General features: G+C 41.4%; 1 protein-coding gene across 19 annotated transcripts in view; it reads left to right on the top strand.

Annotated features, from left to right (window-relative positions):
- The window catches only part of otofa (otoferlin a), a 94,450-nt gene that overhangs the window by 53,823 nt on the left and 27,906 nt on the right, over positions 1-12,721 (top strand). For all 19 annotated transcript variants that reach the window (XR_012358659.1, XR_012358660.1, XR_012358661.1 and 16 more), the window contains exons 8-17: positions 3,595-3,649; positions 4,916-5,047; positions 5,356-5,418; positions 7,184-7,268; positions 8,101-8,260; positions 8,476-8,662; positions 8,797-8,983; positions 9,090-9,313; positions 11,808-11,916; positions 12,032-12,221. Coding sequence is in view for 16 of the 19 variants with exons in the window: in XM_073856125.1 (XP_073712226.1) it covers positions 3,595-3,649; positions 4,916-5,047; positions 5,356-5,418; positions 7,184-7,268; positions 8,101-8,260; positions 8,476-8,662; positions 8,797-8,983; positions 9,090-9,313; positions 11,808-11,916; positions 12,032-12,221 (1,392 nt within the window). In the remaining 3 variants the exon portion in view is untranslated. The remainder of the gene's footprint in view (positions 1-3,594; positions 3,650-4,915; positions 5,048-5,355; positions 5,419-7,183; positions 7,269-8,100; positions 8,261-8,475; positions 8,663-8,796; positions 8,984-9,089; positions 9,314-11,807; positions 11,917-12,031; positions 12,222-12,721) is intronic.

Genomic DNA, 12,721 nt, shown 5'->3' on the forward strand with positions numbered 1-12,721 from the left:
ACAAAGTCAGATTTTCATAGTATGTCCCCTTTAAAGACTACATATATCAAACCTTAAAAAAAATACTTTATATAGACAACTTCCGACTTACACTGCAGTCATGAACCGTGGCGCAACCACAGGAAAGAATAATAAAATAAAAATATGAAAAACCCAAATCTTAAGCTTGTATTACTAGCGTGCACTCTAGCTAGAGAATTAATATAAACAATATATCGTGCAAATGTATTAAGGGTCAAAATAACCCTTGCAAATGAAATTTATAAACAAAATCCTGCCAATCCAAAACAAAATACTTTACAGAATAAAGAAAACAACTTTCAAAAGAAAAACAAAATAAACTTATTTGATTAGTGTGGCCTTAGCCATCACATTACTCAAGTACATAAGAATGCAAGATACTTTTTGGAGAACCCAAACTTTCTCAGAGAAATGCAAAAGCTATATTTTTCCTCCCAGCTCACATTTTCCATCACAAAGTAATCTTTGGTTCCCTTTCAGTCGGTCACTACGACGTCACGTCGTGACCGACGAATTGGGAACTCGCTTATAGGGACCAATCTGCTTCGATAACTACTAAAACGCCAATGAACTTGGCATTGAGATATTTGCATAATGCTGGCGCCGCCCTGCCAGGTGCGTATATAGGCAGCAGGTGCAAATATGGAAATTAGCTTTTTCGCTTCGAAAGCCGGCAGTGTCTGCCACTGAGAAGCTACCCTACTCTGTTGGGATCAATTGCTGAAGTTGGTTGGACTAGCAGTACCACAGCGGACGCTTCGCCGTATTCCACGACTCTGCATCTTTTTTGTTTTGAGTTTAGTGTGTGTGTTGCCTTTCCCTGTGTGCATCATCAACTGAGCATCTGAGTGAATTTCCCTAAAAGAGTGATACGGAGAGCTTTGTGCCTTGTTAAAGGCAGCCACTCTTTCGTATATCTGAAGATCAGCATCCTTTTCAGGATGGCTTTTCGTCCATGCGATCTTGGGTGCGGAAAGTACATGGGTCCAAAGGACGGTCACGATCGTTGTCTCTCATGCTTGGGCATCGAGTGTTCTCACTGTGAGAGCATGTCCCTTCTGGATTTGCAGAGACGGTTGTCTTTCCTCCGGGAAAAACGCAACCCACGTCCTGCGAGTGTCGAGCGTCACCACGGTGCGGCTGTGAGGCTCTCAAAGGATGACCTCCGCATCACTGTGCTGAACCGGCCGGGGGATTTGTCCTCCGGCTCTCAGCCTCCTCGTCCACAGCTGGTAGAGGTTCCAATGGAGACTGCAGCGTCATGTTCTACGATGTCTGTAGAATCTGTTGTGCCTCCCTCCGGGTCCACAGCATCCGCAACATCCGAGGGTGGGCCCCCTCCCTCTGATGTGGATCCCGACGTCCTTCCTCCCTCTGGTCGGGTTGCGACGCCGGAGTTTGATCCTGAGATGGTGGCCGTGCTATCTCGAGCGGCGGAGACCGTAGGGTTAGAGTGGGTTAACCCCCCTCAGCCCGAACCGTCCCGTCTGAATGATTGGTTCTTCGGAGCTGCCCGGCTTCACAGCCCTCTCCTCCAGTGCCTTTCTTCCCCGAGGTGCACGAGGAGCTAACTAGAACCTGGAAGTCACTGTTTTTACCAGATTGCGGCCGTTTCAGCCCTCCCCCCTCACCTCCCTCACCAGCGGAGCCGCTAAGGGTTATACGGGGATCCCTCCCATGGAGCAGGGGGTCGCGATGCAGCTGTGTCCGGCCACCGCTCCCGTGCTTGCAGACAGTCGTCCGGTTTAACGGGCGCTGCCCACTAGGCATGCAGAGAGGCGGCTTCAGCCCTGAAATGCAATGGCGTTGCTGCAGGTTCATCAAGCGAAGGCCTTGAGGGATCTGCACGAGGGAGGACACGAGTCGCCTGTCCTCTCGGAGCTCCGGGCTACCACTGATCTGGCTTTCCGTGCAACGAAGGTGACAGCGCAGGCGATTGGTCGTGCCATGTCCACGCTGGTGGTCCAAGAACGCCACCTCTGGTTGTGTCTAGCGGACATGTCAGGTGCGGATAAGAACAAGTTCTTAGACGCTCCAGTGTCCCAGACCGGTCTCTTCGGCGAGTCGGTCTAGTCTTTTGCCCAGCAGTTCTCTGCCGCCCAGAAGCAGATGGAGGTGATCGTCCAGTTCATGCCCCAGCGCAAGCGGCCTGCATCTTGCCCTCCAGCGCCGGCTGCCCCGTCTGCTCCTCGCCGAGGGCCCCCTGCGGCGGCTGCCTCCGCACAACCCCCCACTGAGACCAGACGACCAGCACCCTCACCGGAGGAGGCAGACCCAACCATGGCTTTGTTGTGCCCTGTACGCACACTGCGACTCTACGTGGTTCGCACGCAAAGCCTCAGGACCTCAGACCAGCTGTTTGTCTGTTATGGTGGTCAGCAGAAAGGGAAAGCTGTCACTAAGCAGAGGATGTCTCATTGGATAGTTGATACTATCGCCCTGGCTTATAATCTGCAGGGTATTCCTTGCCCATTTAATTTGAGAGCGCACTCCACACGGAGTGTTGCCTTATCGTGGGCTCTCGCTCGTGGTTCCTCATTAACAGACATCTGCAGAGCTGCTGGTTGGGCGACACCTAATACGTTCATTAGATTTTACAGTGTTCGTATCGAGCCTGTATCCTCTCGTGTTCTTTCCTCATCAGGGGGAGCACGGAGAGTAGACTTGCAAGTCGGCTTGCAGCCTCCGACTGGTGCTTCACAATAAGTGTCAGTATGGAAGGCCATCAAAACAAAAATGCACAATGGTTTATATTGTTCTTCCTCCGCTGCCTTGGCAGCCTATGTTGCGAAGCATTGGCTGTCAGCCTCTCACTAGCTGTATCCTCACGAACCTACGTGTCTGGCTCGGGCTCCACATTGCGTTCCCTAAGCGGGGTTCCTTTGTGAGTATTTTCCGTGGGGTTAATCCTACTAGCCCACGTTTCCCTCAGCAGAGCACTGCTTTGCTTACACAGCCACGGCTGTCCTTTATCAACCAAGGTTGTCTTTCGCCAACCATTAGCCCTTAAAAGGGGCGGTGGCTTCCGCAGCATTCCTATCCCGCTCAGGTAGGGCGCTTCCCAGCCGCTGGCACTTCTGTGGGGTTTAAGGAACATCTAGTGCCCGGCCTTCTGCCATAATCATATTTCTTCATCTCCTTAAGTGGAATCGGAGGGCTTTTTGCAGACACTGGAAGAGGTCAGCTCCTAGTGGCGTTTTGGTAGGGATTTCAGTCGGTGACCGACTGAAAGGGAACGTCTCAGTTACGGATGTAACCCTCGTTCCCTGAAGGGAACGTCTCGTCGCCACAGGTGCTGCTCCCTGCTGTCACGGCCGTTCACATTCTCCCGGCTTTCTCAGCGAAAAGAAGCTAATTTCCATATTTGCACCTGCTGCTTATATACGCACCTGGCGGGGCGGCGCCAGCATTATGCAAATATCTCAATGCCAAGTTCATTGGCGTTTTAGTAGTTATCGAAGCAGATTGGTCCCTCTGAGCGAGTTCCCAATTCGTCGTTCACGACGTAACGTCTCCGTAACTGAGACATTTTCTGAGTTTAACATTGTTTAATTATTATTTCATATTTTTCAGATCAAAGCCTGACATCAAGATGGAGGCAAGCTCAGGACGTCCAGTGGATTATCAGGTATAAAGAAACACAAATGAAAAAAGACATTGAGGAAAACTTTATTGTGGGAATTAATTCACATAAAACTGAATAACATTCACACAAACAAAAACTGCAAAAACTTTAATTGGCAACCAGGCGTGTTGAACCGCTAGAGTTTATCCTTGATGTGTTCGTTCTGCTAAATGCCCTGAATACTGTATACAGAGCTGTCCTGAATAAACAACTCAGGCCTTGAGCGTCTATGTATTTTCCAAGAGAAGCTTTTGATGTTTAGCCTAATTGTCCTCTTGCATGGCTGTTGCATTGAGCAATTGAATTGTAAATTCATTTCAGTGCTGACACCGTGTAATTTTGTCCATATTTCACACCAAGTGCTATGTCAGTGCATCATTATTTCTCTAGCAGTATACTTTTTTCGCTGGAAGTTGGAACTTTTGGGTTTTGCTTTTTTATGCCTTTTGGGTCTAATTTGCAGACTTACTATAAGCAGTGTAGCAATAAGTTTATTATTGCCTGCTTGCTTCTGGTATCCAGTTTCTGTAATTTTTTGGAGAGAAGTTTATTGAGTTTAAATCATCCTTTTATGAAAATTTTCCTTTGGAGTGTAATAAACACTGCACCAACACAGCAAAACAGGAAGAGTAAGAGCTGTTTGATATCTTATATGAACTGTACATTACTATATCTAAATTACTATAGATGCCTGCACATACAGCATAAAGAGAACATGTTAGCATTCTCCCTTTGTTGACCAAACATAGCTTTGAAATTATCGGCATTTGTCCTTTTAATCTGAGATCAAACTGAATAGCAAATCTTTATTTAATTCCCTAAAGCAACATTAACTATTGTAACCATCTTCTACACTAATAAAATCATATGTGATCCTGGACCACAAAACCAGTCATTACCAGTATCATATGTAGAAATAGAAAACAATATTTTATAACCATAAATGTATCAAAAAATGTATTTATTATGGTAATATGTGTTGCCAAGGACTTCATTTGGACAACTTTAAAGGTGATTTTCTCAATATTTAGATTTTTTTGCACCCCCAGACTCTTTCAGATAGTTGTATGTCAGCCAAATTTTGTCCTATCAAACCATACATCAATGGAAAGCTTATTTATTCAGCTTTTAGATGATGTATACATTTCAATTTAAAACAAATTGACTCGTATGACCCCCTACTCTCTATTTCAGTCATATTGAAAATCTATTTTCTAAGCTCTTTGTTTTATTTAAATTTGTTATGTCTCAATGAAAAATGTCTTGCAGATCAGTGTTACAGTTATTGAGGCCCGTCAGCTGATTGGTCTGAACATGGACCCTGTGGTGTGTGTGGAAATCGGAGAGGATAAGAAGTACACTTCCATGAAAGAGTCCACAAACTGCCCTTACTACAATGAGGTTACACTTTACTACGTCATCTGATCAAAAGATTTCTCTTATATAAGGCAGATTGTTTACTGAAGTTTGCAATGTGGATCAGATTAGACAATTAAGAATCTCATTTTACAAGAGTTCTGCTGTAATGAGATGTACTTTTTACATAATAGTTGCTATTCCAAAATATAACTGAAAGTAGGACAGGACTGCATTACAGCCACATTATATATGATAAACAATATATTTTTTATATTTTTCATATCTGTAGTGCAAGTGTTTTGTTTAGTCTATGTCTGTTAATTTATTCTGTTCTCTCTTCATTCCAACAGTACTTTGTCTTTGACTTCCACGTGCCTCCAGATGTCATGTTTGACAAAATACTAAAGATCTCGGTAAGTAGATTTGGTCTCTCAGGACTGACTGTACACATTTGATACTCAGAGCATTCCCTTTCAAAAATACTGCATGGGTTGTTGTAGTTCATGGTTGGGTAAAAGATGGATAAGCCCAAGCATTGTGTTTAACCTACAGTATGCTGCGTTGTTTCAACTCATATTGGGACATATGTTAGGTAAATTAAAGCAAAAGTTGCCTTTGTCCATATTTTACCCAACCATATGTTGAAACAACCCAACATTTTTAAAATGTAAGTTATACACTCTCAGAAATGAAGGTACAAAAGTTGTCAATGGGACTATTTATTTAAAAAAAGTCCTAATATGTACCATTTTGGTACAGATATCAGGGTTCCCACAGGTCCTTGAAATCCTTGAAAGTTTGTGAATCTGGGGGAAAAAATTCAAGGCCCTGGAAAGTTTTTGAAAATATATATACAGGTTATTGAAAGTGCTTGAATCTATTTTATGCAAGAAGTTTTCTGGAGAAAATCCATATTATTCCCTGTAGTGCAAGATAATATCATAAAATTTCTAGAATTTTTAAGCACACGTGCTAAACTGTTCGCTTTAAATGCTTATATCTTCTGTATGTGAATGTTGGTTCATACCCAAATGCCTTTTTGCATAGTTGTGTTTGACACATGAAAACGTCTCTGGTTACGTATGTAACTGTTGTTCCCTGAGAAGGGAACAAGGCGCTGCATCTCCCTTGCCACACTTCCTGCGTTCCTGTAACGCCTCCTTTGGCAATATTTCTGATAGCGATATACTTCCTGGCTCCTGCGTCACCCCGTCTTTGTCGTTAAACCTCACCATTGGTTGAATTTATTATACACATTCAGACGCACTTACCCCTAGAGGCGTCCCCAAAGTATCAACGCAGTGACGCAGCGCGAGTTCCCTCGAAAAGAAACTGTAACAATGTTTTTTTAAAAGGTAACACAATGTAACTGTAAGGAATATAACAAGGAACGAACCCAAATGCAGACGTGACAAAAAATAAGTAATTTATTAACAAAACAGGGAAAACAAAACCCACGAGGGGGCAAAACAAGACAGGATGAACGCAACACTAAACTAACATTAAACTAAACATAAACCAACAATAAACTCTACACTACATATAACAGACTAGACTAAATATTCTAAATACTCACAGATGTAAGACACAGGAACACGACAAGGATAGTAACCAGACGCACAAGCACAGAACAGCAAACACAAGGACAATAAATAGGGAGAACTAATGAGGGACACAGCTGAAATCAATGACAAGTAAGGGAGCGGGTAAAAAGTGACGAGACCCGGGAAATGCGTGGTCAGAATAATTCAATACTAAAACCATGCATCTCCCACATAGAACATGGTACTGCCAGGACCCCGAACACAAAGACTAGATATAATTTAACACATGATTCTGACGGGTCCTGACAGTAACCTTGCTTTCACTTGAAATGTGACCCACATTGTCCTTGAATTTGAGGGTGTTGGACCTGGAAAGTCCTTGAAAGGTCCTTGAATTTTAAGGGAACCAAGGTGTGAGAACCCTGAGATATGTATTGTTGAGGTAACAGTATGTACCTCTAAGGCAGTGGTTCTCAAACTATGACATTTAATAAAATACATTAATTTATCATAAATGCTGTGCATTTAAAACCAAAATTCCTTCTTTAATGTGTAAAAAAATTTATATGTTGTATTATTACGTTCTTGAATTACTCTTTAAGTGACCTTTTTATTTTTTCATGCTAAAATTAAGGTTATACATTCTAAGAACCTTCTAAGAAGTGGCACCCTGGTGGGCACCTTCAAACTGGATGTGGGGACTGTGTATGCACAACCTGGTCAGTAGCCATTAAAATAATAACTACCAACTTTGGTTTGTAAACTTCAGAAAAGTTCATTAAAAGAAACTATTGTTAAAGGTATTGCGGAAGATTTTCCCGAAAGAACCGCCCTCTCCACTTTAAAAAAAAAATGCAATTGCGCAACACCCTACCTGCTCCCAAGAGGTAACGCCTATTAAACGTGTGCACGAGAGAGCATGCACACGTTTATTTCTTTTCTTCGTTCTGTTTACAAGTTGCTGTCGGCATGGCTCTAAAATTGAGATGTTTACTGTGTCTGCACAGTTCGTTACTTGTGCCAGGGCTAGCATCGCTAATCAACTTTTACTAGCATTGATTTTAAATAGATTTTTCCAAATAGCATGCCTAACTTTACCTGTTGAGGAGAAACTTTGCGACTGAGGCATCAGTGGGAAGCCCAACCTGTGGTTTTAGCGCACGCCAGCGTGTAAAATATTTTCCCAAAAACACTGTGGTCTTGTTTCTTTCTTCAGAAGCCTTACTCTGCTTATCATACAATTCGTAGACACTTTTTCTCTTGCGACCCTCAGACATTTTGAAAAAACACGGTGAGAACGCGAGCTTCAATGAATGGCTGAAACCGTAACTCACCAGACATATACACCTGAAAGTGCGCATGTGCAGAAAGCGAACCTAGGGACGAGCACGTACGACGGCCTTACGTAAACATATCACCAGAATGATTGACAACTAGGATGACCAATAGTCTTGATGATCCACCCGGAAAAAGAAAATCTTCCGCTATACCTTTAATTAGACTAAAACGTGCAGACATTGTTGTCTATTAATCAGGTTTTGTCTCTAACAGAGCATCAGTTTCATCACAAATGGGCAATGCTGTCTGACCCCGATGACATCACAGCTGGGTGCAAAGGTTATGTTAAGTGCGACATTGCCGTTGTAGGAAAAGGAGACAACATCAAGACTCCCCACAAGGCCAATGAATCAGAAGAAGATGATATAGAGGGGTTAGAAACACGGATCTTTTCATTGATCAGTGACGTTAAATATCATTTTGAGTATTTGTGTTGTGTATACGGTAGATTAAATTCAGATAGCATTCTGTACTATAAATCCTACATACATTTGTATTCATTGCAATAAATCATCTTGTAGACCTCTTCGAAATTCAATAAATTGAATTGTGTTGCTCTATTTTCCTGTCTGTCTGGATATATATTAGGAATCTTCTGCTCCCAGAGGGCGTTCCATCTGAGAGACAGTGGGCTCGGTTTTATATTAAGATTTACAGAGCCGAGGGGCTGCCTAAAATGAATACCAGCATCATGGCCAATGTGAAGAAAGCTTTTATTGGAGAAAATAGGGATCTTGTGGACCCATATGTCCTGGTTCAATTTGCAGGGCAGAAGGTAAGAAACACTGGAAAAAATATTCAATATATATAGTCATCTTTTATTTTAAAGCCCAAGATAATATTTTCATATAAATACGTTCTTGTAGATGTTTTAGAAAAAAAAAAAGTAATATCTTCTTATATTCACAGGGTAAAACCTCAGTTCAGAAGAGCAGCTATGAGCCCATCTGGAATGAGCAAATAGCCTTTACCGAAATGTTCCCACCTTTGTGTAGGCGATTGAAAGTTCAGATCCGTGATTCAGACAAGGTGAATGACGTTGCCATAGGAACCCATTTCATTGATCTCCGCAAGATTGCAAATGATGGAGACAAAGGTACTAAAAGTCTGCTTGAAAATAAGTTTAATTAATGTACTAAAGAAGTTCAGAAAAACATCTATAAACAATTATAAGAAAACTTGACTTTTTGATTTCCCGCCAGGGTTTTTGCCCACTATGGGGCCAGCCTGGGTGAACATGTACGGTTCTACCCGAAACTACACTCTGATGGATGAGCACCAGGACTTGAATGAGGGACTAGGGGAGGGTGTGTCCTTCAGGGCACGGCTTCTCATGAGCATTGCGGTGGAGATCCTGGACACAACATCTCCTGAGATTATGAGCTCTACAGAGGTACAAGTGGAGCCAGTGTCCAACATCTCAGAGGTAAGATTTAAATTAGATTGATGCATTCTTACATTTTTGATGAAATTAAACTCCCTAAAAATAAGTAAGTAAAATAAGTGTTAAACTAGCATTAATATTACACATGGCCTTGTGCCTCTTACGCCCACCCAAAATGTGAAGAGCTCAGATGCAAAACCTCAGTCAAAAATGACATAATGATATTAACTGAATACTCTTGGCGCATTTTATACGTTTATCAAAATAATTTTGCTTCAAATCTGCTCAATCCCGGCCTCAGTCCATTTAGAAATACCTGTTTGTTGGCCGAATCCATTAGAAGGGACACTCCACTTTTTTTGAAAATATGCTCATTTTCCGGCCCCCCTAGAGTTAAACATTTGAGTTTTACTGTTTTGGAATCTATTCAGCAATCTCTGGGTCTGGTGGTACCACTTTTAGCATAGCTTAGCATAATTCATTGAATCTGATTAGACCATTAGCATTGCGCTCCAAAATAACCAAAGAGTTTAAATGTGTTTTGTATTTAAAACTTGACTGTTCTCTAGTTACATCGTGTACTAAGACCGACAGAAAATATAAAGTTGCGATTTTCTAGGCCAATATGGCTAGGAACTATACTCTCATTCTGGCGTAATAATCAAGGATCTTTGTTGCCGTACCATGGGTGATGTCCCCAGCTAGGTAACTTTCAATGTGACCAGCATTAAATTTGTGTAGTTGCAGAGTTGAAGTTGGGACTATTTTCGGGCACTGAAAGATTCAATGAATTATGCTAAGCTATGCTAAAAGTGGTATCGCCAGATCCGGAGATAGGCTGAATAGATTCCAAAACAGTAAAACTCAGATGTTTAACTCTAGGGGAGCTGAAAAATGAGCCTATTTTCAAATTTTCCTATTTTTTAAACACCGCAGTTTTTTAGCAGATTTCTTAAAGTGCACAGAAAACGAATGTGAAATGACTGTGGAACGCATTCAACTTGGGTCCCTTGTTGTGAGTACTTGGACCTAAATACAACTCGAATATGGCAGTCATATGCATCACAGCTCTCCCCTAATGTGTGGTTCAGCTTCTTTATTTTTACAATTTATTAAATACAATTTACAACTGTTAAATACCAATGAAATCACTAAAGTGACATTTGCTTCTAAACTAATAACCTTTTCATTTCCATTAAAGTGAAATTACTGAACCTAAACATATGAGTCTGATAAAAATGCTCAATTACAAGAAAACAGAGTTTTGCATCTGAACCCTTCTTAAACTCATCTGCCCTTTCCACGATCGCATTTAGATTACACTTACTGTACGTTTAAATCCATACCACATGGTCCCCCAATTTGCCCAGAACCACCTAAAGCCCCTCATCTGTGACCTCCTGTACCCTTTGAACTATATCTGAAAGCAAATTGATTATAGCTCACTCCAGATTTTACGAAATATCAACTGCCTGCTGGGAAATTACCAAAGCCAAAGCTTTGAGTACACAGACACAAATGTCACCGCAGATATGTGAGTGGGAGTCCAGCTGTCTGTGGTTTTGTTTGGCCCCTGGGGCCAAATATTGATTGTCAGAATTTGTTTTGCTGAAAGGCCTGATTTATCATCTCTCTTGATCTGGAAAATAGCTTGCACAAAGCATATGATGCCAATAGTCTAAATTACCTTTCATGGCATGACTAACTAGCCGCTGTAAAAGCCTGTTTGTTGAAATAGGGGCATAAAAAGTGTAAGACAAAGATCGGTCAAGTCTGTGTTCATTGACACAATACTTTAGTGCTGGAAACTAATGGGAAAAATATGTTTTCTCAGTGCTTGTATTTGAAAGAAGCTAAAGAAGTTTTATGGCTTTTATTCCACATCTGTTAGCTGAGGCCATCTGGGGCCATCTATATACTAGTGTACACTAACCACTGACATAATTCAATTTTTATCAGATACAGAATTAAATGTTGCAGTCTTTCGCTTATAAGAAACTGTAGATCAAGTAACATACAGTATGGTGGATCATTGCTATTATATAACTAAAGCCTACTGGGTGTTTTAAAAATGATGTTATTGTTATGAAAAACAAAACACTATCCCTACAACTGCCATTGTTATAACAAAGGTAAGTATGTAGATTTCCTTACCCCCTTATACATATATTATGACCATGTCTGAACACAATTCTGTACAGTAGGTGACAGTGGTATTACTACAGATAAAGCAAAGTAAATGGGTCAAATTCATTTCTTAAGGACTGCAGAAGAAAAGATGGATCGGGTGGCTTAAAAAGTTTTAGTCGATCAAAGCTTCGAAACCCCTAAAGGGGTTCGAATGCTGCACTGAGCTGCTATCATCCAAGTCAATTATGATTTCAGACTAACTTTACACACTGCGTCACTATTGGAAAGTCCTTTTCACGTCTGAGGGAATAGCTTTGAATCACAAATCACTTTTCAGATTGTAGATCAGAAAGGATGTCTGGATGTGCTTTTGATCATCACACCATTTTAATTTTTTCACATTCAGAGCGCAACAGGAAAAATGGAGGAGTTTTTCCTTTTCGGATCATTTTTGGAGGCCACAATGATAGACAGGAAAATTGGAGACAAACCAATCAGCTTTGAAGTCACTATTGGTGAGCTGAAGCCAGAGGCGTGTGGCATTTCCTTGCAAGGCTTTTTCATTTACTTGTGGAATTCAGAATACTAACATATTCAAAGAATTCAAAGAAACACATCTTTTCTGCATAGGTAACTATGGTAACCAGATCGATGGTGTGAGCAAACCTACATCGGTGAAAAAGAAGAAAGACGGTGGAGGGGATAATGAAGAAGAGGAGTCTGAGCTCATTCACAACTCTAGTGATGAAGATGCAGAGGATGATGGAGATCTGACGTCTGTGCCGTCCACACCTCCAATGAAACCAGTGATCACTGACAGGTCAGAGGATATGACATCAGTCAAACGTAAAAGATTAATTTGTGGTTTCCCGGACAGAGATTAGCTTAACCCTCTGGGGTCTAAGGGGTTTGTAGGGCCCTGGAGAAGTTTTACCTGCACTGACATTTGTGCTTTTTCAGTTGCTTAAAAACATAATAATGGCAAAAGTCTCATAACACTGTGTTCAGCACAAACTGGGCTACAATGTTATATGAGCATCATGTATGTACATGTTTGTATTTTTGAGAGAAAAATGTTTATGTGTGGCTTTTGTTACTGATAAGTCCACAAAACTCATTCTAAACATGTTTTCCCAAGACTTTTCAAAACAGGATCTAGTAGTCTAGAGTTTTTTCTTTTAAAATTTCTAAGACACTTTTTTCCTGGGAAAGGCTGTATGCGAAGAGGCGTGAAAGCTTCTGAATAATCTGTGATTGATAGCTGAGGAATCAAAAGACTTGCATAATGAGCGAGCCACATAATGAGCCTTGTAGGAATGT

Source organism: Misgurnus anguillicaudatus, chromosome 18 (genome assembly GCF_027580225.2).
Source record: "Misgurnus anguillicaudatus chromosome 18, ASM2758022v2, whole genome shotgun sequence".
NCBI classification, from domain to species: domain Eukaryota; kingdom Metazoa; phylum Chordata; class Actinopteri; order Cypriniformes; family Cobitidae; genus Misgurnus; species Misgurnus anguillicaudatus.